General features: G+C 47.6%; 1 protein-coding gene across 4 annotated transcripts in view; it reads right to left on the bottom strand.

Moving 5' to 3' along the window:
* Nucleotides 1–26,103, bottom strand: part of ANKRD33B (ankyrin repeat domain 33B) — a 91,050-nt gene that overhangs the window by 20,739 nt on the left and 44,208 nt on the right. For all 4 annotated transcript variants that reach the window (XM_027125324.1, XM_027125325.1, XM_027125326.1 and 1 more), the window contains exon 2: nucleotides 24,103–24,232. In XM_027125324.1, the coding sequence (XP_026981125.1) occupies nucleotides 24,103–24,232 (130 nt within the window). The remainder of the gene's footprint in view (nucleotides 1–24,102; nucleotides 24,233–26,103) is intronic.

Below are 26,103 nucleotides of genomic sequence, written 5' to 3'. Positions count from 1 at the left end.
GTGTGTGTGTGTGTGTGTGTGTGTGTGTGTGTGTGTGTGTGTGTGTGCGCGCGCGCGCGCGTTTGCCTCTCAGGCCGCAAAAAATAATTCTCAGGAGTCCAGGAAACGAGAAGACAGAGGGCCCTGCCCCGGCCATGCCGTTGCTGCCTCTGGTTCATTATTCCCTCCTGCCAAGCCACTTGCAAGTCCAGCTGTCCCATCAACCTGTTGAGGAGGGAATGTGGGGAGCAGGGACACTGCGGGGGTGGCGTGGGCAAACCCGAGCTGGCCTGACGCAGACGCTGGCTGGTCAGTGGGGAGGCCCTGCATGCTGTCGGCGCCCAGCAGGAGACGCCGATGCAAAACAGAAGATGAACCTCAGAGCCATTTCCCAGAACTCCAGAGCCTCAGGGAGGAGAAAGTCTGTACCTCATCATCATAACAACAGGATATGCCAGTGCACACTGCCACCCTATCACCGCTCAGAGGCTCTCTCTCTCTCTCTCTCTCTCTCTCTCACACACACACACACACACACACACACACACAGAGGCAGGGAACCCAGGGAGTATTGCTACCCAGACCCTTATCCATTGACCCAAGCAGGTAAGAATATTCATTTCAAAATATAGATTTCTCCCCTTTATCGTCTCGCACTTCCAAAAAAGGGCCTGATTTTCTGCTCACTCCCAGAGGGTTTTCAAAAAGCCCACGCACGCTTGGATAGCGGTGAATAAGGAGAACATCACGTAACAAGCAGTGTTCCCAGGATGCTCCTGGCTCACCCAGAGAAAGATCCTCAAACGACTCTTGTGCCACATAAAGAGCTCTGGGGTCAAATGCCCATGCTGCCCGAAGCCCACTGGCCACATCTATTAAGTCCTCGAGTGAAATGACACGCCACCCTCCCCCGCCCCGACTCTTCAGTCCCTTAGAGCAGGGTGTCAACCTTGGCACTACTGACACCTGGGGCCAGATTATTCTTTGTTGTAGGGCTGTTCTGTGCAGTGTGGGACGATTAGCACTGGGCTCTACCCACTAGATGCCAGTAGCTACCATACCCCTCCTCCCTCACAGGTATGACAACCAAAAATGTGTCCAGACGTTGCCAAATATCCCCTATGGGGGCAAAATCACCCCTGTTGAGAGCCACTTCCTAGAGGCTCAGATTTCAGGACCAAGGTGGGAGATGGCCTCCTCTCCTGCTTACCTTCTCCCTGACCCCTGACCCGCCAGCCTGCCTCTTGGTTGCCATTTCCATCCTGGCCCTAATCCTGACGGCTAACATACCCCGGGAGGGTGGGCAGTCTGCAGAAGCTCTCACCTGAGCCTGGATGGAGGGCTGGGGACCCAGCCTCCATTCTTACACGCCGAGGACTCGCTCGGAAATCCCGCCGTCATCCCCACCCCATACATGTCCCCCGGAAGCCCCGCTGTCAGGGCTGCAGGTGTGACGCCTGGTGGACACTGCACTGCGACTTCTGCTGCTAACTGGGCACCACCAGCTCCTCGAAGGGAGGCCTCTGCACCACGGAGAAGCCAGGACCCCTGAGGCTCCGTCCCCAGCTTCTATCAGGAAGCACAATGGGTGAGACTGGACACATGGCAGAGGAGGTGAGGCCTCCTCCGGAGGGCGGGCAGCCATGGGACACAAGGTGCTCCCGAGATGCAGCCCCCCTTGCCCTGCAGACTGGGAGGCCGAGGGAGCGGAGGCCCCCAGCACAGCAGCGTGGAGACCCCACCCCTCCCCTGCCGTAGCGACGTCTCCTGGGCCTCCATCCGGGTCCTGCCAGTGCTGTGCACGCCCACCAGTAACTCCTCCCACGGCAGGAGCTCCGTACCCCCAATCGCACGCCGACCGAGACAGACAGAGTGCAGGCGGGGACCCAGTTACCCTCCTTGAATGGCACCCAGACACTGCAGGCTGCTGGCCAAGCAACAGTGCAGCCTTCTCCTCAACTTCCAACTTAAAAATGAAACAAGCAACAGAAACTAGAGTGTGGGCTCCTCCAGAAGCAGTGCTGTCCCCTCACCATGGACCTCAGCCCACCTCCTGAACTCATCGCAAAAATCATGTAGCTTTCTGACTTTCTGATTTAAGCACTGACTAATATGATCGTGTCCGGGGGTTAACAAGCCAGAAGCAAATGGGTGGGACCTTCCCGCTCTGTGACTCACACGTTCCAACCAGCAGCTGCCACTTTTTGAGTCATTCACACCACTTTGCTTTCTGCTCTCCTTTACAGAGCACACCCCCGCCAGGGGACGATGCTGGCTGTCAGGTGCCCAAAGCAGCTTAACTGCTCTAAACTGTTGGAGCAGGGGCGGGGGAGGGGAGTCCTTTGATCTCAGTTGGGTTTGTCGTCCAGCTAAACACTTTGCAGCACCTGTCAGTTAGATTTAGCCAGGGTCATAGTGAAACGAATTGCAATTGGAGCTGTTTCTTTAAAAACGCGAAAGAGCATGGCCGCCGTATTTTCAGCACGATGTCCTTTGCACCGACATATCCTAAACACTCTGAACAGGCGGGGAGAGAAAAAACTGACAATCCACAAAACAAACGGCCCATTATATAGACCTGTTCTGCATGTTATGTAGAGATCAGAAAAACCAACGTGCAGTCCACTCGTTCTGACTCCTGACTACAGGCTCGAGCTGCCAGTGACCCGTGAAATCACTCTCAGCTCCCCACTGGCTTTCCCAGAATGACAGTACAATACCTGTTATCACGAAACAACCTCGCTCAACTGAAATCAAGGATGGACCCAGTGCTGCTAAGAATGAATAGATATTAACCTTTCTTCTTTATTTATTTATTTTTATTTTATTATTATTATTTTTTTTTGCGGTACGCAGGCCTCTCACTGTTGTGGCCTCTCCCGTTGTGGAGCACAGGCTCCGGACGCGCAGGCTCAGCGGCCATGGCTCACGGGCCCAGCTGCTCCGCGGCATGTGGGATCCTCCCGGACTGGGGCACGAACCCGTGTCCCCTGCATCGGCAGGTGGACTCTCAACCACTGCGCCACCAGGGAAGCCCAACCTTTCTTCTTTAAATCATGCCAATTAACCAAAAAGGAGCTTTTTTTCTTTTTCTTCAGTAAGATAGATAGATGATAGGAAGAACACAGCCTTCCTTGCATAACAGAATGTGCCCCATATGGAAATCTAGTTTGAGCCTAGTCCAACTTTGACCGTATGGTATAGGATTTGCTTCCTGAAGTCCTCAGAGTGGACTTAACGAGCGGGCTGACCACACAGAGCTAAAGAACGTCCTCCACCGACCCCATGAGCCTTACCCTGCCTAAGAGAAGGGCTTAAGCGGCCCAGGGAATAAGTTAATTCTTGATGACATAGCTTCAGTGGAGTAACTAAATGGCCATGCAGACAGAGAACTGAGTACTTAAGAGAGCTGGCTCTGAGAACACTCAAATTCAAGCTCCCAGCCTGCCACTTAAAATCTGGGTGAGCCTGGGGAGGTAGGTCAACTTCACTGAGTCTCTGTTTCCACATCTGGAAAATGGGAGATAATATCAACCTCACAACTGTGACAATGACAGGAGATAAGGTGTTGTATAAAAAGGGCCTAACAGACAAATTTCTGGGCAGAAAAACTCCAAAAAAACTTATGCACTTGCTCCACTCCCAAGGAGGTGACACATAAGCACCCACTCGTCCTCTTGTGGGCTGTGCACAGAGAGTCCCCTCCAAAGAGCAGGCTGTGCTGGGGAGGGCGGTGGAGCGGTAATCTCACGAGAGAGAAGTGTGGCCAGCATGACCTCAGCCGGTGGTCAGGGTCAACGGTCATGTCCAGAGCCTGTGCCGACAAAGATTCTCCACCTGATCAAACGTCACTCAGGCTCCTGAATCTTCTCCCCAGGCCCATCTGGGCCCTTCCTTGTAAAATCTCATTTCAGTTTAACGAGAACCACCCTCATCCCCACCGTGCTATCTGGTCATTCCTCATCCTCCACCAGCCCCCAGGTGACATCCGATCACCCTGGCCTGTCTTCAGCAAGAATCTTGTTAGGTCGGTTTGGCCGGAATCTCCCTGATGTTTCCTCTTAGTCATTTCCCACCCCAGACCCCCACCCTGCTCCTTGTCTATAAACACCCACATATCCATGCTGCAGTCGGAGTTGAGCCTACCCTCTCCCCTGGTGCAAAATCCCATTGTGATGGCCCTCATACCTAGCGAGATGATTTTTGAATAAAGTCTGCCTGACCATCTCTAACAGGTGTCATTGAATTTTTCTTTAACAAACCCCTTCATATGATGTCATGCAAACGGCACTTTCCTCTGTAGTCCTCCTCTGAAAAACCCGCAACTCCACTCTAATCATGCAAAAAACACCAGACACACACAAACTGAGGGACACTCTACCTGACGAGTACCTGACAAGCACTCCCCAGACTGTGAAAGTCATAAAGTCTGAGAAACTGTCACAACCAAGAGGAGCATGAGGGGACATGACAACAAAATGTCACATGGGATCCTAGCTGGGATCTTGGAACAGAAAAAGGACATTAGGGAAAAACTGAGGAAGTCTGAATAAAAAAATGGACTTTAGTTAATAAAAAAAAATGCATTGAGGAGATTGGTTCAAGATAGCAGAGTACAAGGATGTGCGCTCACTCCCTCTGCGAGGGCACCGGAATCACAACGGCTCAACAATCATTGACAGGAAGACACTGGAACTCACCAAAAAAGATACCCCACATCCAAAGACAAAGGAGAAGCCACAATGAGACGGTAGGAGGGGCGCAATCACAATAAAATCAAATCCCGTAACCGCTGGGTGGGTGACTCACAGATTGGAGAACAATTATACCACAGAAGTCCTCCCACTGGAGTGAAAGTTCTGAGCCCCACATCAGGCTTCCCAACCTGGGGGTCTGGAAACGGGAGGAGGAATTTCCAGAGCATCAGACTTTGAAGGCTAGCGGGATTTGATTGCAGAACTTCGACAGGATTGGGGGAAACAGAGACTCCACTCTTGGAGGGCCCACATAAAGTAGTGTGTGCATCGGAACCCAGGGGAAGGAGCAGTGACCCCAGGGGAGACTGAACCAGACCTACCTGCTAGTGTTGGAGGGTCTCCTGCAGAGGCGGGGGGTGGCTGTGGCTCACCATGGGGACAAGGACACTGGCAGCAGAAGTTCTGGGAAGTACTCCTTGGCGTGAGCCCTCCCAGAGTCCACCATTAGCCCCACCAAAGAGCTGGGTAGGCTCCAGTGTTGAGTCACCTCAGGCCAAACAACCAACAGGGAGGGAACTCAGCCCCACAAATCAGCAGTCAAGCAGATTAAAGTTTTACTGAGCTCTGCCCACCAGAGCAACAGCCAGCTCTGCCCACCACCAGTCCCTCCCATCAGGAAGCTTGCACAAGCCTCTTAGACAGCCTCATCCACCACAGGGCAAATAGCAGAAGCAAGAAGAACTACAATCCTGCAGCCTGTGGAATGAAAACCACATTCACAGAAAGAGAGACAAAATGAAAAGGCAGAGGGCTATGTACAAGATGAAGGAACAAGATATAACCCCAGAAAAACAACTAAATGAAGTGGAGATAGGCAACCTTCCAGAAAAAGAAGTCAGAATAATGATAGTGAAAATGATCCAGGACCTCAGAAAAAAAATGGAGGCAAAGATTGAGAAGATGCAAGAAATGTTGAACAAAGACCTACAAGAATTAAAGAACAAACACCTAGAAGAATTAAAGGACAAACAAACACAGATGAATAATACAGTAACTGAAATCAAAAATACACTAGAAGGAATCAATAGCAGAATAACTGAGGCAGAAGAACGGATAACTGACCTGGAAGACAGAATGGTGGAATTCACTGTCACAGAACAGAATAAAGAAAAAAGAAAGAAAAGAAATGAAGACAGCCTAAGAGACCTCTAGGATAACATTAAACACAGTGACATTCGCATTATAGGGGTCCCAGAGGAGAAGACAGAGAGAAAGGACCCGAGAAAACATTTAGAGATTATAGTAGAAAATTTCCCTAACATGGGAAAAGAAATAGCCACTCAAGTACAGGAAGCACAGAGTCCCAGGCAGGATAAACCCAAGGAGAAACATGCTGAGACACATAGTAATCAAATTGACAAAAATTAAAGACAAAGAAAAATTATTAAAAGCAACAAGGGAAAAACAACAAATAACATGCAAGGGAACTCCCATAAGGTAAACAGCTGATTGATTTCTCAACAGAAACTCTACAAGCCAGAAGGGACTGGCACAATATATTTAAAGTGATGAAAGGGAAGAAACTACAACCAAGATCACTCTACCCAGCAAGGATCTCATTCAGCTTTGACAGAGAAATCAAAAGCTTTACGGACAAGCAAAAGCTAAGAGAATTCAGCACCACCAAACTAGCTCTACAACAAATGCTAAAGGAACTTCTCTAGGCAGGAAACACAAGAAAAGAAAAAGACCTACAAAAACAAACCCAAAACAATTAAGAAAATGGTAATAGGAACATACATATCGATAATTACCTTAAACGTAAACGGATTAAATGCTTCAACCAAAAGACACAGGCTTGCTGAATGGATATAAAAACAAAACCCATATATATGCTGTCTACAAGACACCCACTTCAAACCTAAGGACACATACAGACTGAAAGTGAGGGGATGGAAAAACATATTCCATGCAAATGGAAATCAAAAGAAAGCTGGAGTAGCAATTCGCATATCAGATAAAATAGACATTAAAATAAAGAATGTTACAAGAGACAAGGAAGGACACTATGTAATGATCAAGGGATCAATCCAAGAAGAAGATATAACAATTATAAATACATATGCACCCAACATAGGAGCACCTCAGTATATAAGGCAAATGCTAACAGCTATGAAGGAGGAAATGGACAGTAACACAATAGTGGGGAACTTTAACACCTCACTTGCACCAATGGACAGACCATCCAGACAGAAAATTAATAAGGAAACACAAGCTTTAAATGACACAATAGACCAGATAGATTTAATTGATATTTATAGGACATTCCATCTGAAAACAACAGATTACATTTTCTTCTCAAGTGCACATGGAACGTTCTCCAGAATAGATCACATCTTGGGTCACAAATCAAGCCTCAGTAAATTTAAGAAAATTGAAATCATATCAAGCATCTTTTCCCACCACAACGCTATGAGATTAGAAATCAATTACAGGGGGAAAAGAGTAAAAAAAAACACAAACACATGGAGGCTAAACAATACATTACTAAATAACCAAGAGATCACTGAAGAAATCAAAGAGGAAATCAAAAAATACCTAGAGACAAATGACAATGAAAACACGACAATCCAAAACCTCTGGGATGCAGCAAAAGCCGTTCTAAGAAGGAAGTTTATAGCAATACAATCCTATCTCAAGAAACAAGAAAAATTTCAAATAAACAATCTAACCTTACACCTAACGGAACTAGAGAAGGTAGAACAAACAAAACCCAAAGTTAGTAGAAGGAAAGAAACCATAAAGATCAGAGCAGAAATAAATGAAATAGAAACAAAGAAAATAGCAAAGATCATAAAACTAAAACCTGGTTCCTTGAGAAGATAAACAAAATTGATAAACCATTAGCCAGACTCATCAAGAAAAAGAGGGAAAGGACTCAAATCAATAAAATTAGAAATGAAACAGGAGAAGTTACAACAGACACTGCACAAATACAAAGCATCCTAAGAGACTACTACAAGCAACTCTATGCCAATAAAATGGACAAACTGGAAGAAATGGACAAATTCTTAGAAAGCTATAACCTGCCAAGACTGAACCAGGATGAAATAGAAAACATGAACAGACCAATCACAAGTAATGAAATTGAACCTGTGGTTAAAAACCTTCCTGCAAACAGAAGTCCAGGACCAGATGGCTTCACAGGTGAATTCTATGAAACATTTAGAGAAGAGCTAACACCCATCCTTCTCAAACTCTTCCAAAAACTTGCAGAGGAAGGAACACTCCCAAACTCATTCTACAAGGCCACCATCACGCTGATACCTAAACCAGACAAAGATACTACAAAAGAAGAAAATTACAGACCAATATCACTGAGGAATATAGATGCAAAAATCCTCAACAAAATACTAGCAAGCAGAATCCGACAACACACTAAAAGGATCATACACCATGATCAAGTGGGATTTATCCCACGGATTCAAGGATTCTTCAATATATGCAAATCAATGTGATATACCATATTAATAAATTGAAGAAGAAAAACCATATGATCATCTCAGTAGACGGAGAAAAAGCTTTTGACAAAATTCAACACTGATTTATGATAAAAACTCTCCAGAAAGCGGGCATAGAGGGAACCTAACTCAGCATAATAAAGGCTATATATGACAAACCCACAGCAAACATCATTCTCAAGGGTGAAAAACTGAAAGCATTTCCTCTAAGATCAGGAACAAGACAAGGATATCCACTCTCACCACTATTATTCAACATAGTTTTGGAAGTCCTAGCCACGGCAATCAGAGAAGGAAAAGAAATAAAAGGAATACAAATTGGAAAAGAAGAATTAAAGCTGTCACTGTTTGACATGGTACTATACATAGAGAATCCTAAAGATGCTACCAGAAAACTACTAGAGCTAATCAATGAATTTGGTAAAGTTGCAGGATACAAAATAATGCACAGAAATCTCTTGCATTCCTATACACTAACAACAAAAGATCAGAAAGAGAAATTAGGGAAAGAATCCCATTCATTATTGCAACAAAAAGAATAAAATACCTAGGAATAAACCTACCTAAGGAGGTAAAAGACCTGTTCTCAGAAAACTTTAAGACACTGATGAAAGGAATCAGAGATGACACAAACAGATGGAGAGATAGACCATGTTCTTGGATTGGAAGAATCAACATTGTGAAAATGACTATACTACCCAAAGCAATCTACAGATTCAATACAATCCCTATCAAATTACCAATGGCATTTTTCACAGGACTAGAACAAAGAATTTTACAATTTGTGTAGAAACACAAAAGACCACGAATAGTCAAAGCAATCTTGAGAAAGAGAAACGGAGCTTGAGAAATCAGGCTCCCAGACTTCAGACTATACTACAAAGCTACAGTCACCAAAACAGTATGGTACTGGCACAAAAACAGAAATATAGATCAATGGAACAGGATAGAAAGCCCAGAGATAAACCCACGTACCTATGGTCAATTAATCTGACAAAGGAGGCAAGAATATACAATGGAGAAAAGACAGCCTCTTCAATAAGTGGTGCTGGGAAAACTGGACAGCTACATGTAAAAGAATGAAATTATAACACTCCCTAACACTATACAAAAAAAAAACACCTCAAAATGGATTAGAGACCTAAATTTAAGACCAGACACTATAAAACTCTTAGAGGAAAACATAGGAAGAACACACTTTGACATAAATCACAGCAAGATCTTTTTTGACCCACCTCCTAGAATAATGGAAATAAAAACAAAAATAAACAAATGGGACCTAATGAAACTTAAAAGCTTTTGCACAGCAAAGGAAACTATAAACAAGATGAAAAGACAACCCTCAGAATGGGAGAAAATATTTGCAAACCAAGCAATGGACAAAGGATTAATCTCCAAAAAATATAAACAGCTCATGCAGCTCAATATTAAAAAAACAAACAACCCAATCCAAAAATGGGCAGAAGACCTAAATAGACATTTCTCCAAAGAAGACCTACAGACGGCCACGAGGCACATGAAAAGCTGCTCAACATCACTAATTATTAGAAAAATGCAAATCAAAACTACAATGAGGTATCACCTCACACCAGTTAGAATGGGCATCATCAGAAAATCTACAAACAACAGATGCTGGAGAAGGTGTGGAGAAAAGGGAACCGTCTTGCACTGTTGGCAGGAATGTAAATTGATACAGCCACTATGGAGAACAGTATGGAGGTTCCTCAAAACACTAAAAACAGAACTACCATATGACCCAGCAATCCCACTACTAGGCATATACCCAGAGAAAACCATAATTCCAAACGACACATGCACCCCAATGTTTGTTGCAGCACTATTTACAATAGCCAGGTCATGGAAGCCACCTAAATGTCCATTGACAGACGAATGGGTAAAGGAGATGTGGTACATATATACAATGGAATATTACTCAGCCATAAAAAGGAACGAAATTGGGTCATTTGTAGAGACGTGGATGGACCTAGAGACTGTCATACAGAATGAAGTCAGTCAGAAAGAGAAAAACAAATACCGTATATTAACACATATATGTGGAATCTAGAAAAAAGGTACAGATGAACTGGTTTGCAAGGCAGAAATAGAGACACAGATGTAGAGAACAAATGTATGGACACCAAGGGGGGAAGCAGGGGTGGTGGTGGTGGTGTGATGAATTGGGAGATTGGGATTAACATGTATATGCTAATATGTATAAAATAGTTAACTAATTAGAACCTGCTGTATAAAAAAAGCAAAATAAAATTCAAAAAAAAATGCATCGATGTGGGTTTATTTGTTTTGTGCAAGGTATCATCCTAGTGTAAGAGCCTAACAAAAGGGGAAACCAAGTGTGGGGTATACGGGAATTCTCTGCACAATCTTTACAGTTTTTCCGTAATCAAAAGTTCATCTTCTGAAAGGGAGATCTAGGCTAGAGCCACTCGATAAGACTGCAAGGTAGGGACGATGGTTCTTGACTGGCTGCCGGGTGTGGATCCCGTCCACACCGTCCACAAGCCTCACCAGCGGTGGGGGAGGCGGGGTGCTCACCAAGTGGGTGTGCAATGGACAGAGGAGATGGTGGCCAGCCCCCGGGGAGGGCCGGAGGGTAGAGAGGAGTTGTTGACTCAGAGCGAAGTGGATGGACAGGTCTTGGTGATTATTGGGCTGAGCCAAGTAACAGAAAGAGAAAAGTCAAAGATGACTCCTGGTACCACCCAAGCCCCAGGGTTCTGGCCTCGCTTTGGATGGCCAATGGCATTTTCTCTGAAAGTGTACGGGGGATAGAAGTCCATGGTAGCCAAGCTGGACTATCTTTCAAGCTATCTATGTTACCAAAGAAAAGGAAAGCTCCCTTCAGTTCATTGTCATGCTCTTAAAGAAAAAAGGTTAATATCTATATGTTCTTAGAAGCATCATATCCACTCTTGATTTCCACTGAGCAACAATCCCCCAAACCCCAAGAGGGGAATTTTAAACTTTCCAACTCTTAAGTCACCTACCTCACAGCAAACCCCTCTCCCAGGAGATGACACACCTCCTACTTCATAGAGGGAACTGAAACCACAAGGGAACCCCCTCAACTTTCCCCCATCACTCCCAAAACTTCCCCACATCCCTCTTAGTGAAAAGGAGGGTGTTTCTTCTCCTATTTAAAGATGCCAATCTCTCCTCCCCTTGCAGTGCTTTAAAGCCATTCCCCATCTACTTCTGGGGAATATATTTGTGCTACAAACTACTTCCTCTTTCTCTTCAACCTCGCCCGCCTTGCAAATTCATTCCCACCAGATTGTATTAACGGCCTAAATTCCTCACCTTGCCTTCTGCCACGTGGCTTCTAAGTTCTTCTGTCAAGAAGAACATTGGCTCACAGGACATCTACAGGCATGATGCCAACAAAAGCTTGAAACACACTCACTGGTGGGACTCCTTCTACACTTGTGCCTCAGCTATCTCCCTAAGAAGAACGTGCCAGGTTGATACAATGGTCCCAGGTAGAGGATGAGAAATGCACGGAGCAGAGCAGACCCGGCTGAATGGTCCGGCTCACCCACAGACACACGAGCAAAGGCAGTCTAGATCAGCCGATCCCCAGCCCATCCGCAGATGCATCAACTATAAACATATTTTCAACTAGAGTCTGGGGGTGGTCATGCAGCAGTAAGCTGGTATATATGCTCAAGGGTCTCCCATCTTAAAATATATATGACTGTCTTAGTTCATTCAAGCTGCTGTAAGAAACTGCCATTGACTGAGTGGCTTAAACAACAAACATTTATTTCTCACAGTTCTGGAGGCTGGGAAGTTCAAGATCAAGATGCCAGCAGATTCAGTGTCTGGTGAGAGCCCGCTTCCTGGTTCATAGGGTATCTTCTTGCTGTGTCCTCACATGGAAAAAAGGGTGAGGGAGCTCTCTGGAGTCTCTTGTATTAAAGCACGAACTCTATTCATGAGGGCTACACCCTCATGACCTAATTACCTCCCCAAAGCCCCACCTCCTATTACTATCACTTGGGGATTAGGATTCAACGTATTAATTTGGAGGGAAGACATAAACATCCAGTTCATTGCAGTGACCAACAGTAATCCCCAGGACCTGTCTTTGTATTCCCGCCACCCACCACCAATCATCTGACTCCTTTTCAGGCTAACTTCCAGAGTCTTCTACTCTCACTCTTGCTACTTATACCCCCCACCAATTCTCCTGAAACCGTCTTCCATCATTCCCCAATGACTCTCTTGTAGCAATATCCAATGGTTACTAGTCAGTTCCCATCTTACTAGACATCTCTGTAGCATTTAGCACTTGCTTGTTCCATCCTTTTGAAACACTTTCTGCAAATGTCCTGATAGCTCACCCTTCTGCTTTTCTTCCTGTCTCTCCAGCCACTCAATTTTCTTTGTGAATTCTTCTGTTCTCTGCTTTCTGAAATGCCACTGTTCCTCAGACGTATGACTAAGCCCTCTTCTCATCCCCTACACTCTCCCTTGGTGATCCTATCCCCTCTCATCCTAAAACTTCCGGATCACTTATTGCTAGCTAATCTCTCTTTCTGAGTTTCTTACCTAAATATCTGTCTACTGGATATTTCATCTTGGGCATCCCACCAACAAAGCAAACTCAACACATCAAACCCAAAACATGTTTCTTCCAAACTGCTCCTCTCACCCACATTCCTTATTCAATGATGAATACCACCAATAACTGACAGAGGTGCCCAAGACAGAAATCTGGGCTTTCTCTTCAGCCCTCCCCTACCCCTTCCCCATCCAAGTATCATGGAATTCTGCCAATGCCACCTCTTAAACATCTTCCAAACCTGTCCATGTTTCTCCATCCCCACTTCTAACCTATATGAGGGCCACCACATCCTTCCTGGGGTCCACCCCTCTCCAACCTGGACTTCCTGGTCCTATTTCTGCCCCATTCTCCACACTACCAGCAAAAAACTCTTCTGACCAGCACAACTACTTAAAACCCGTCATGGTTTCTACTCTTTAGATGAAGTCTCAACTCTTTAACCAACTAGCTCCTTTTTTATCTGACCCTGCTCTCTGAAGGGCAGCAGAATATGCCACCTCAAAACATGCAACTTTGACATTTATTTTGAGCTGAAGGCAACTGAGAAGAAGCAATTACAAGAAAAGTTCCCTGTCCTCCCTCATTTGCCTAAAATCAGGACATACATTTTCTTATTTTATTGCTTTATGTTTCCCCAGTTTTACTGAGATATAATTAACATATATCACTGTGTTAAATTAAGGTGTACAGCATAATGATTTGACTTATATATATTGTGAAACATTACCATAGTAAGTTTAGTTAACATCCATCATCTCATATAGGTACCAAAAGGGGGGGGGGATGGTTTTTCTTCTTTGTGATGAGAACTCTTCAAAAACTGCTTTCCCTTGTCCTGTCATTTCTCCACAAATGTATTGCTCTTTATGGAAGATGATGTATAAGCCAGAGTTCTAAGCCACTTCCTTGAGTTATTCATTTTTCCCTGGGTGTCCCCCATTTATACATGCGTGTTTATAGATGTCCGGTCCTCTCTTGTTAGTCTTTTATTACAGGGGTCTCAGTTGGGAACCCAGAAGGGTAGAGAGAAGGTTATTTTTCCTCCCCTATATCCCCTCTTCATCCTCAGCTCTTGCACCAATGCCCTTCTCCTCGACTCTTTAATCATAACTCTCTTTTCAATTCAGCCGTGTACCACACTTTCTCTAATCTGGTGGCCTTCGCACCAGGCTAGTTCCCCGCCTGGTATACTCTTTCTTTGCTTTCTACCCAATTACCTGATGAGCCTTCCCTTCCACTGGAAGCTCTGCCCTGGTCCCCCAAGCCTGGATTAGGCACCTGAACCATCATGCCTCATGGTCCACATTTCCATGTGGCCGTGGATTCCCACAGCCACCACTGTTGCTCATAAGTTCAAAACTTCCAACTGACTGCAAGCTCAATAAATATTTAGTAAGTAAAAGGGCGGAAGGATTCCTACTTCTCCCTTGAAAAAATTCACTTATCAAAAAGGTTGCTAATTTTCAAGCCATAACCCACATTAACTAAGATTACATGGCCATCACAATTATTAATTCAACATGTAATTGGGTAACAATGATGGGCTAAATGTCTTGTTTATTCCTTTATTCAAGGAAAGGAAACAGACAATAAACGTGTGCAGACCTAAAAATGGAATTAGGGTTGTCTACAGACTTGATTGGTCTGACACCAGGTACTCAAAATATACTTTTCCAAACCAGGCCAGTAGAGGGAACTGTTGATTGGAAATATCAGGTCCCAGCAGCACTGAGGAAGAGAACAGATTCTTCGTCCCCATCCAGAGGAGGGGAAAATGCACAAGGGGAGCAGGGGACGGGCAGCACAGACAGGCTTTCCTCTTGTCTGACCGAGGAGCAGGGCCAGCTGCTGCGAAGGAGGTGGCATTGCTGTGCTCAGTCAGAAAGGCTCCAAAAAATGGAGTTTATGGGAAAAGGCGAGGCAATGCTAGGAAACCTCAGAGACGTGCCAAGTTCTAATGTACTTAAAACAGTAGAAACCAAGTACAAGGAAAACACTTCAAAAATCCATAAAGATCACAATGAAGTCAGATTAGAAATCGTGATCGGCTGTAGTGATAATAAGATAAATACAATGAAGAGGCGTTGGCCTGCCTCAGGCCAAGTCCTACATTCTCCTCTGAAGCGGGACACTCCCCAAATCCAGTTCACAATTCAGAACACACACAGGCAGCCTGAGCCTGCCAGCCACTCCTGGGAGCCTCACTGCCACCCTGTCCCCAGCAAACAAGTGACATGAATAATGCCAGGCTGGCTCTCAGTGCATTTCCTCCAAAATCTTAAAGATAATTTCAAGGAATAACAAGTTTTAAGGACGCACCAGAGGTTACTTGTACTGAACCAGCTTGATAGTATCACCAGTTCAGAAGGACTCCTGCAGTTTTCTCACTTCCTCTTACTCCTGCTCTTCTGTTCAAGGGGAAGAAGAAACGGAGAAAGTAAACACCTAACGCCATCCCCGGGGCGTGTAATTCATTTCTTTGGTTATATCCTACTTTATACTTTTGTTAGGGGAAGTAAGGTAGAAATTGAAATTACTGGCTGAATGAGATTTAGGGATTATTTGAGGCTTTATTTTCATATATCCTCTCCATGGTAAAGGCCTAACTTAGATTCAGCTGTATCTTTATTCTGCATAAGGACCTGAGAAGGTGAGACTTCGCAGAGAACACGGCCAGGCAGACCCAGGCATTTGCATCCTCATTTACACTCCCGACTCTCGGACGAGCTACACAGCTGCGATATCAAATAATAGAAACATGTGGTCACTTTACAGTTTTCCTTAACCACACAGATTCTGCGGGGGCCAAAGGTGACTGAGGTCACTCCACGGCCCCGGCCAGCGATTTGTTTTGCCTGGGGCAGGGTGTGTGATGCAACCCTGGCAGATGTAACTGAAGCTGTGCTGGAGGCTTCTGGAGATGTTGTCCCATCTTAGGGAACAGAACACGGACAGGGATTTGTTCCTCCTTCCTGAAGCCTCCTGTGCTGTAACGTGAAGCCACGCTGCTTGGAGCTGCCAGGCCATCTTGGGACCATGAGGCAAAAGGTCAGGAGCATTTCTGAGAAGCCGGCTCCAGGTCCTGACATCAGGAAGTCATGCGGTGAAGCAACCCCCCAACTGTTGCCTTCAGACACATCATGTTGCAAGAGAAGACTGTTTCCTCATCGTTGAAGCTTGTTTTGTTGGGTATTCAGTAGACTGCACCCAAAAGCACTGCAGCAGATCCTAGGCTCCAATAAGAATCAGGGAAACACAAAGAGCAAGCGAAGTCCATTCTGAGTTGACAAACTCTCAACCCTTTGGGAACGTGGTGGGAAATATAAATTGGTACAGCTTTTCCTAAAGGCCACTGGCAGGGGCTACGTAAATGTGCACATTTAAAAGGTGGGCGTCCTTTGATGAAGCGGTTGAGTTCTAAGAATCTATCCGTGCATTTCTTCTCTTTCCTTCTCTGCCCTGCTCTGACCGCCACAGACCACACCTGCCGGGTTCCTTAGCCCTGAAGTCTCAGGTGTGACTGAGCAGGGGCCCGGTGGAAGGAGGGCGGGTATGAGCCCCTGTCCCCTGCCCACCTCCCTCCTTGAGTGGCTCAGGTGTCCCAGGTCCCAGCTCCTGGGGGCAGCCTTCCAGGGCTCTCTCCCTCTCCAGGGCCTGCCCCTGAGCTCTGCTGCCACCTCTACTCACAGCCCCCTTACCCATTCCTCAGCTTAGACTCTGATCACACCTGCTGCTCCACCTGTTTCCAGCCGGGATGCTGACAGGTACGCCCACCTCAGAGATGCGCCCCTCGTCCCCAGCCCATCAACACAAAGGGCTCCACTCCAGCGTGGTCTGAAACAGCCTCATTCAGAAACCCGTGCACACTAGACTTTAAATTTGGGAGATGGGGTTACGTGTGCCCTTGCCCGCCCTGTAGACCCAGCACTTAGCACAGCCCTTGGACATGAAGTGACTGCTGAATAAATATTTGTTTTAAAAGAGGATCTTGTGGGGCTTCCCTGGTGGCGCAGTGGTTGAGAGTTCACCTGCTGATGCAGGGGACACGGGTTCGTGCCCTGGTCCGGGAGGATCCCACACGCCGTGGAGCGGCTGGGCCCGTGAGCCATGGCCGCTGAGCCTGCACGTCCGGAGCCTGTGCTCCGCAACGGGAGAGGCCACAACAGTGAGAGGCCCGCGTACAGCAAAAAAAAAAAAAGAGGATCTTGTATAGAATGGATGACCCATGGCTTACCGAACTGTCTCAGTTACTGGACTCGGGGGACACGGGGCCGCACACACCATCACTCGGGTGTGCCGCTGTAAGAGGCAGGGAAATCTCGTGTGCACAAGTCTACACGGAAAGATCTCCTAGATAGACTGAGTGAAAAAAATTAAAATCACAGTCTCTACAGAATTACCCCATTCACGGAAATAAAAGGTGCGTGCACACCCTTTGTGTTTAAAAGGAGAGAGAGTGAGTTCTGGAAACGTAACCAGCTGGAACGTGGTCGGTCAATGAGAGAATTGGGGAGAGTGAAAAGGGACTTCTTTTTTTTATATAATAATAATTCTGTGGTGATTTTTCACTGTAAGCATGTATTACTAGACATCTTTTGGAATTAAGACATCATCAAATAAATAAAGCTGGTTATGGAATTGGATTAAAACGGGACATCATTTGATGCTATCAGCTGAAAGCCCAAACAGCCTCTCTTTGGTCAAACAGTACATGAAAGTCATGAGCAGATGCTCAGTTGCTTTCCTTTATTCTCCCTTTGATTTAGTGACAGCTCTGTGTCCCTCCGACATCTCACCCAGGTCCATGAACTACCCCTACCCCACCTCACCCCTGGCTCTTATACCCACTGACAGGCACCCTGGGTCATCATTCGGTATAGGAACATGGAAAGCCCCAGTTCTCAGAGTGAGGTCCGCAGACCAGCGGCATCAGCATCACCGGGGAACTCACTGAAAGGCACAGTCTCGAGCCCCACCCCAGACCTACACAACCCAGAACTCCTGGGGCGGGGCCCAGAAATCCGTGTTTTAACCAAATCTGGGTTAAAACATAGATTACCCACCTGTGGGTGACAGCGATCCCGCTTGTAACCGAGCAGGACCCTATGAGGCCTTCACGGGACAGACCACCACCCCCTGTGTCCTCTGCCTTCCTCTTGTTGGTAGAAAAACTTTAGCCTCGTGGGCCTCCCCCGAGTTCCAAAGAACAAATTTAATCAGAGAAGTGAGAAAACGCAGAAACAAAGGAAAACAGGCAAGCCAGACAAATTAATAATGGTTTCGCCATCACACAAAGTCAAGGCCCTTGAGTTCCTCCTCAAGGGCTATAGACCATAGAATCTGAGTCATGTCCTTTAAGCTATTTTGCAGATCCCAAAGTCCCCACCAGGTGGGAGAAGTTAACCGTATGCTCCCCACAGGCATGTAGACCCCCAGACGGGTCGGAACCAGAAGGTTGATGATGTTGACTCCCAGTTACTTCCCACCAGCCAATCAGAAGAGCGTCCACAAGCTGATCACACACCCCACAGCCCCTTCCCTCACCCTGTCTTTAAAAACCTCTCCCTGAAGGCCTCTGGGGAGTTCGGGCCTTTTAAACCCTAGCTGCCTGGACTCCTTGCTTGGTGCCTGCAATAAACACTGCCCTCTCCTCCACCACACCTGGTGTCAGGACACTGGCTTTACTGCCTGCAGGCGAGTAGACCGAAGTCTGGTTCAGTAACAAGCTCAAGGCTGTGCTCTCAGAGAGGTAAGCAGCCCCGTGAGGTCATGACCTCCTGCGGCAATAAATTAGGGAAAAATCGCTTCCTTACATGGAGGCAATTAAGAGAAAGAAGGACATGCTTTCTAATTGGACTTTTTTTTTTTTTTTTTTTTTGCGGTACGCGGGCTCTCACTGCTGTGGCCTCTCCCGTTGCAGAACACAGGCTCCGGATGCTCAGGTTCAGCTGTCATGGCTCATGGGCCCAGCCGCTCCGCGGCATGTGGGATCTTCCCAGACCAGGGCATGAACCCATGTCCCCTGCATCGGCAGGCGGACTCTCAACCACTGCGCCACCAGGGAAGCCCTGGACTTCTTTTAAAGTAGCACAAGAACCATACTCTCCCTCCTTCCCCTCCCCCTAAACAATTCAATCCTAAAGCTCCGGTGGGCAGAGCCAGGAGGCCTCCCCCACCCCCGAAGCCCTGGGTGGGTGTCCCAGGGCTCAGAGCCCCCGTGGAGGGAGCGGGGACCACGCAGAGGTGAGAGTGGTTAAGAAACAGACACTACAGACAGAACTTGGACGAATCAGTCAATAGGCCAAGGATCATGGAAGCCAGGAAAAAGAGAAAATACGTTACAATATTTTGTTTCTATAAAAGAAGATGGAAAGGAACTTATCTACGCATCCAGTCGTTAACAATGGTTATTACCTCTAGAAAGTAAAATGGGAAAGAACTAAGAGTGAGGAGCTAAGACATCTTCACCCTTAAGTTTAATTGCTTTATGTGTTTAATTGCTTATGTGTGGTTTTTTTCCAAACATTGTGTATCGTTTTCTACGATCAGCTTATAAGAACATCAGCAAGGCCGAGTGGAGAAAGCACCCAGGATGGCCACCATGTTGCCAGCCTCCTGCACGACCCGGTCTGGGTCACATCCCCGCCCCCCGCCACGCCCTCACCTCTGGTACCCATACACTTAAACACACCCCAGCCATGTGAGTCCTGCCAACTGCCCTCCAGTCTAACTCTGTCTGGAGGGGAGGCTCCACTGGGGACCACCAGCGCTCTTGAGGTCACAGCAGGAGGGCCATGAACACAGGAGTCTTGTCCCCTGTCCCAGTTTCCCGCCCATGACCAAAGCAATAGGGAGAAGCCTTATTGGTACTAGAAACCACAGAAGGACCATCCACTGGCCAGAATTCCAGAAAGGAATTTGTCAGAGGCAGTGGAGACAGGAGCCAGCTGTAGGGGAGGATGGGGCATTACAGGGTTTTGTTTTGTTTCTGTTTTTAACTTTTAATTTTATATTAGGGTATAGCCGATTAACTATGTTGTGATAGTTTCAGGTGACCCAGCCATACATATACATGTATCCACTCTCTCCCAAACTCCCCTCCCACCCAAGCTACCAGATAACATTGAGCAGAGTTCCCTGTGCTGTACAGCAGGTCCTTGTTGGTTATCCATCTTAAATAGAGCAGTGTGTACGTGTCAATCCCAAACTCCCTAACTATCCCTTCTCCCCACCCTTCCCCCCTGGTAGCTATAAGTTCGTTCTCAAAGTCCATGAGTCTGTGCATTACATGTGTTTGAGTAGACCTGGGGCAACTCCAGCAGTGCCCCGGGGAAAAAGGGGGGCTGTGGGGATGCACGGAGACCCACTGATGCCATTTCCAATGCCCGGGCACACGAGCCAAGCAGGAGACCTGAGGCGCTCCCACGCCCAGCTCCTGCGGCCAGCAGAAACGACACCAGGCAGGGGTGTGTCATGCTCAACCTTGGCCGGCACAGACCGCTGCCCCACCACACGCCTGCAGCCCAGGGACGGGAGCCGCCGCTGTGACTGCCCTCAGCCCCGCCTGGATTTCTCCCTCTGCACGCCAGGCCTCAGACCCAGAGCCTGGAAAGCACATGGAGCCCTTTCCTTCTCCCTTTGCTGGGCCTCTCTCTAACCTTGAAAGGACCTGTGTCATCTTTGACTTAAATAAACCAGTTCAGGGAAGCACAGGCTCTGCTTAAAGATGAGCGTTATGGACTAAACGTTGTCTTCCTCCAAATTCCTATGTTGAAGCCCCGAGCCCCCAACGTGACTGTACTTGGACATGGAGCCTTTGTGCGGGTAACTTAAGGTTAAATGAGGTCAGAAGAGTGGTGCCTGATCCAATAGGACTGGTGTCCTCATAAAAGGAGACACCAGAGACCTGGATCTTGCTCTCTCCACCGTACAGGGACACAGCAGGAAGATGCCACATGCATGCCAGGAACCAAATGGCCCAGCACCTTGACCTTGGACTTCCAGCCTCCAAAACTGTAAGAAATAAATTTCTGTTGTTTAAGCTCCCAATTTATGGTATTTTGGTAATAGCAGCCCAAACGGACTAAGACATAAGCATTCTCATGAAGAAAAAAATAAATTTAACCCAATGAATAGCATAAAAACAAACTGATGAAGAAATATGAAGCATTTCCACAGATCCTGGAGTAAAAGATAGAAAAGAAAAAAACAATGATGAGAGAAAGCTGTGACGTGAGGACCTAACCTACACCTAAGAGGGAACCCCAGAAAGCAAAACCAAAGCAAGGCAGATGCAGTGTTCAAAGAGATAACAGAAAAGTGTTCCCTGAAGTAAAAATATGCCTAATGTAAGTCAAACACAGAGAGCAGGAATGGAAATATATGATAGTGACAGTTGGGTTTTTTTTTGTTGGTGGTGGTTGGTTGGGTTCTTCTCAAGGATAGGGGGCAGGAGATCTTTATAGGCTGAGAAACAGGGTATCAACAAAGACAAAAATTAGGCTGGACTCTTAGACTATTCCTCTGCAACACAAAATTTTTTTTTTTAAAAAAGCAAAAGACAAGTTGTTATTTTCCGAATGAAAACAAAATAAAAACATTTTCAAATAGGCAAGAATTCAGAAAGTGCCTCATGGGTATTAAACAACCACTAATATCCCTACACACATAAAGAGCTCTCGCAAATCAATAAGTAACCTCGCCTTCCTGTACTTTCTCATACTCCGGGATGAGACTCGTGCTCTCGTCCATGCCTTGACCCTGCTGCTCAGAACGCCTGGCATCCCTTCTGTATTCCGGCAGGGACTGGAGTCTGACGCTCCACACTTTCCTCCTGCCGTGAAGACCTCTTACTTAGATGGCTCAGCATTTCAAAGGTCTGGGGACCGAGTGGAGGCAACGTTTCTCCAACCACCATTCCTTTCATGTACACCCCTCTGAGCTGGCGTTCCAAAGGCTGAAAGCCAGCCCAGACCCACCTCTCCCCTACAGCCCACCATCACGACCACCAGGACCTGAGCCTTCTGCCACTCGGCTTCTGCTCCCTCTCTGCTCTCTGAAACAGCCTCTGTGCCCACCAGGATCATCTCGCCCGTCACCACACACCCAGCCTCACGCCACTCAAATGCATTCCCTCGCATTGTATCTAGACCCTTGATGACCTGGTCCCCTGCCTCCTCGTGGGGCCACCCCTCCCCCATCCTAGACACACATGGTCCTTGGCTCTTCCTAAGACATGCCTGGCTCCCTATTGGTCCTGAAGCTCTGTGGTGCATCGGCTGGCCTCCCTCTGACCTCTGCAATGCCCAGCTCAATGCCCAACCCCTCCACGACCCCTGTCCCAAACCACCAGGCTAGACGGGGTGTTCTCACGCCAAGGCTCTCAGCGCACCCGTTCATCAGAGCCCCATCAGATGGCCATTTAGCTGGACAATTACTCAAGGGCAGAAGTGCCCTTCACTTCACCACCCCTGGTCCCTGCCCAGGTTCTTGGCCAGTGGGGGTAATAAGTGATAAGGTCACGGTCACTGAACGCCTCTCACAATATCCTTTTACTCTTTTGCTGTTCAGGACGTTGTGCACCTGGGCTTTCAAAGTCTGGAGTGCCTCCATGCAGGGAAAGCTTCACGCCCTGACACCTGACGAGGTGGACGTGTGTGAGCACAGCCCTGACGCCTGGCTAAGTTTGGGGGGTTTTCTGCCTTAGGCTTCTCGATTGAAAAGCAGGTGAGCACAGACTACTTCCCGTTATGGGGACAAAACTGCAAGGTGCTGAGTCTCTGCTTCCACTGGGCTCCGCAATCAGTCACCCATGCTGGATTAGACACAGGGGCCTGTGATGCAAGACAGGACAGGGAAGTCCCCCTTGGGTGGCAGCGGCAGAAATTCCCTTTCCACAATCAACACGCTGTGTGGTTTGGGGCATTTTCTGCAGCGTCCCGGCCCTGAGTCTGGTTCTCAACAACTCTCAGCAATGGTGACCCACATTCTTTAATAAACAAACGCCTTTTCTTCCTAACTCAGCCAGAAGTAGCTTCTCTGCTGGAAACTGAGAACCTGAGTGATGCAAGAGACGTAATTTTGATGGCCAAGAATTTTGAAAGTGGTCTATTACAAACCCGGTTAGTACCACGGTTACAAAGGAAGCGCAGTTCTGAAGGGACAAGTACAGTTTCATGTTTGTCCCCAAAATGTCCGAGTACAATTCCAGAAGAGGAGAGCTGTGCACAGGGCACTTGGCAATGCTGGCGTAAGGACCACCTCTGGAGATGAACATCCCAGGACGAAGTTCACTTACCCTTTCCAAGGCGCTCTCACTACCAGCCTCACCTTGTTACACTGATACACTCTCTGCAAGAAGCCCCTGGTTTCCTTTACATCCCCAAGCCAAGTGCAAGGTTACCTCATAAACATGTCCACTTGTATACATTCACTGTCACTAGTGCCTCTTCCACTCATGAGTTCACCAGCATCTCCCAGATCCCGGGAGCACAGGTTGGGTGCAGTGCTCTGGGGTAGGGGACGTGGAGCTGGCTTTCTGGGGCAGCTTCTTGTTGAAAGGCTTCGGGCAGTTTCAGAGCTAGCTCTGCCCCACGCTGAGTCCTGCACTAGTGCGTAAACTGCACTTGGAACAGACAGCAGACCTGACTCCCTACTAGGTCTATTCCTTTTGCTCTCACCTTTGTACTCTGTCGCCTGTGCTTAGTCACGCTGGCTCTGCACCTTTTGTAAAAGAATGTTGCCTATAGCCTGAAATATACAGGATAGCTCGTTCTCCAGGCCCTGATCTCTAAAGGTGTAACACTTTTCCATCCACATAGAGATAAAAAGTTGCAAAACAGAAAACAACTGTCTTGTTGGAGGTTTATAGGAACATTGTGACCAGACCTGCTCAGACAGCTGCAAGAATGAAGGATTCTGGCAGGAAGAAGTTTCCAACAACCAGCCACACCCCCTCCCCTTTTAGTATAAAAGAAGCCTGAATTCTAACTCACGGAAGACGGTTCTTTGGGACACCAGTCCACCTGCACCATCCTCTTGGTCTGCTGGCTTTCTGAATAAAGTCCCTGTTCCTCACCCTAACACCTCACCTCTGGGTTGACCGGCCTGTCACGCAGAGAGCAGTATGAGCTTGGACTCAGCAACACACTGTCCCAAACACACAAAGAGAACGTCACCCACCTTCAGCCCTTTCCTTGTCCCTCTTAGCAGTAAAGCACGACCTCTGATCAACTACATCCTTCTGCCGTCAATCTCAGGAGCGAGGTCAAGTGCAGCCCCCAGCACCACTGCCTGGGAGGGAAGAGAAGCTGGGTCTTACCTGCCTGTGCAGCCGTGATTAGGGCCGTGTTGCCCTCGCTGTCCTGCCAGTTGACGTCAACGTGGGGGCAGTCTGCCAAGACCACCACAGTATCCACAAAGCCGTGGTAGCAGGCAACAATGAGGCCGGTCTAGAAATGAAGAGGGAAGCAGGTCAGAGGGGAAGAGCAAGCATCATCACCCAACAGCAGCGTGCATCCCCTGCCCTGCTGGGCACGACGGGCAGGAGTGAGGTGAGAACCCACTCCGGGTTCTCAGCACCAGGTTAGAGCAGCTGGCCATGGTCCATTCGCAGGTGTGTGCTGAGCGCTGCGAAGAGCGAGGTGCTGTGCTTGGAAATTCAGGGACAAAGACCCCGCCCTCGGGGTGTTCCATTCTAACGGGAGGAAGAGGCATCAACTACAGACCTAAGATGTAAGTGTGCTATAAAGTAGACTGGATCAGGGCAGTTGTGAGCCCCGGGGCCATGCAGCTCAGTCTGGAACAGGTGCTGGGGCGGGCTCACTGAGATGGGGCGCTGGGCACAGACCGAGGAGGTGGGGGAAGAGGCCAAGGGGACCTGGAGGGGGAGGGGCAGGCAGAAGGCCACACCTGGCTGCCCAGGGACCAGCCTGGAGGCTGGTGACCACAGGTGGCCTCAGTGGCCAGGGCAGGACTGGAGTTTGCTCTGAGCGAGATGGGGAACGTTTGGGGCAGTCCACTGTCAATAGTTTGCATCAATTCTGGCTGCTGGGTGGAAAACAGACTCTAAGAGTGGGAGCACGGAGACCAGGTGGGGCTGTGGTGACCCCCTTTCCTGGCACACAGCCCCTAAAACCCTCAGAGTTTGCTTTTTGGATGCTAACGAGATGACTCTTGGTGGCTTCAGGATGGGGGCTGGTCTCTAGGAGAGCTTATTAGAAGGTTAGATCTTTAAGCTCCACTGCCCCTCTCACCCCTACTCCTACCTCTGGGGTGGGGAGGAGAGGGTGGAAAACTGAGTCCAAGGACTAATGGCCAATGATTGAATAGCTGAGCAAATCATGCCTACTTAATGAAACCCCAATAACATCCTAAACAACGGGGTTCAGAAAGCTGCTGGGTTGGTGAACACACAGAGGTGCCGGGAGAGAGCATGGAAGCCCCGCAGCCCTCCCCCATGCCTGGTCCCGTGCTTCTCTTCCATCTGGCTGTTCCTGAGTTACAGACTTTATAATAAAGCAGCAGCAGGATGTAAAGCACTTTCCCAAGTTCTGTGAGTCGTTCTAGCAAATTACTGCACCCGAGGAGGGGCTGCGGGAAACCCCAGATTTATAGCCAGTCAGGCAGAAGGTGGCCCGTGGGCCCTGCGACTAGCATCTGAGCTGGGGGCAGTCTTGGGGGACTGAGCCCTTAACCCATGGGGTCCTTGTTGACTCTAGATAGTGTCAGAATTGAACTGAATTGTTAGACACCCTGCTGGTGTCGGAGAACTGGAGAACTGGTGTGGAAAAACGACATGGATTTGGTGTCAGAGAAAACCCCAACGCTTGACATCAGGAAAAAGAAAACACCACAGGGTGTTTTTTTCTGCAGATGCCGGACAGGTGATGACAGTGGTCATCATGCACCAGGAAGCAGGACGAGAACCCCACGTGCTGGCACCCTGACCACAGATCTCTAGCCTCCAGAACTGTGAGAAATAAATTTGTTTTTAAGCTACTCATTTTACGGTATTTTGTTATAGCATCCCAAGCTGATTAAGTCACCTTGTAACAAAGGATTCAGTGAGATCCTAAAATTCAACCCAGGGTAAGAATTCAAGATCCAGAGTTAATGATCACGTGACTCTGAGCCCTGCCAGCTGCACCCACCAGCGCTCGGGGACGCAAACCTTAAGTTTAGGGCAATCCCACAGTGGCCCAGCTCTATTTTTACCAGATTTTTATTAAGAATGTAATTGTTCATGGAATGAGGAGAGGGCACGGGCAACCCCTCACGCTTATTTCAATAAGGCTCCTAGTTGCCTGCCCAAATATATTAA

This window comes from Aethalodelphis obliquidens, unplaced genomic scaffold, assembly GCF_003676395.1.
Source record: "Aethalodelphis obliquidens isolate GAN/ISIS:26980383/991018 unplaced genomic scaffold, ASM367639v1 scaffold29, whole genome shotgun sequence".
Lineage (NCBI taxonomy): Eukaryota > Metazoa > Chordata > Mammalia > Artiodactyla > Delphinidae > Aethalodelphis > Aethalodelphis obliquidens.
This window is presented reverse-complemented; position numbering and strand designations above follow the sequence as displayed.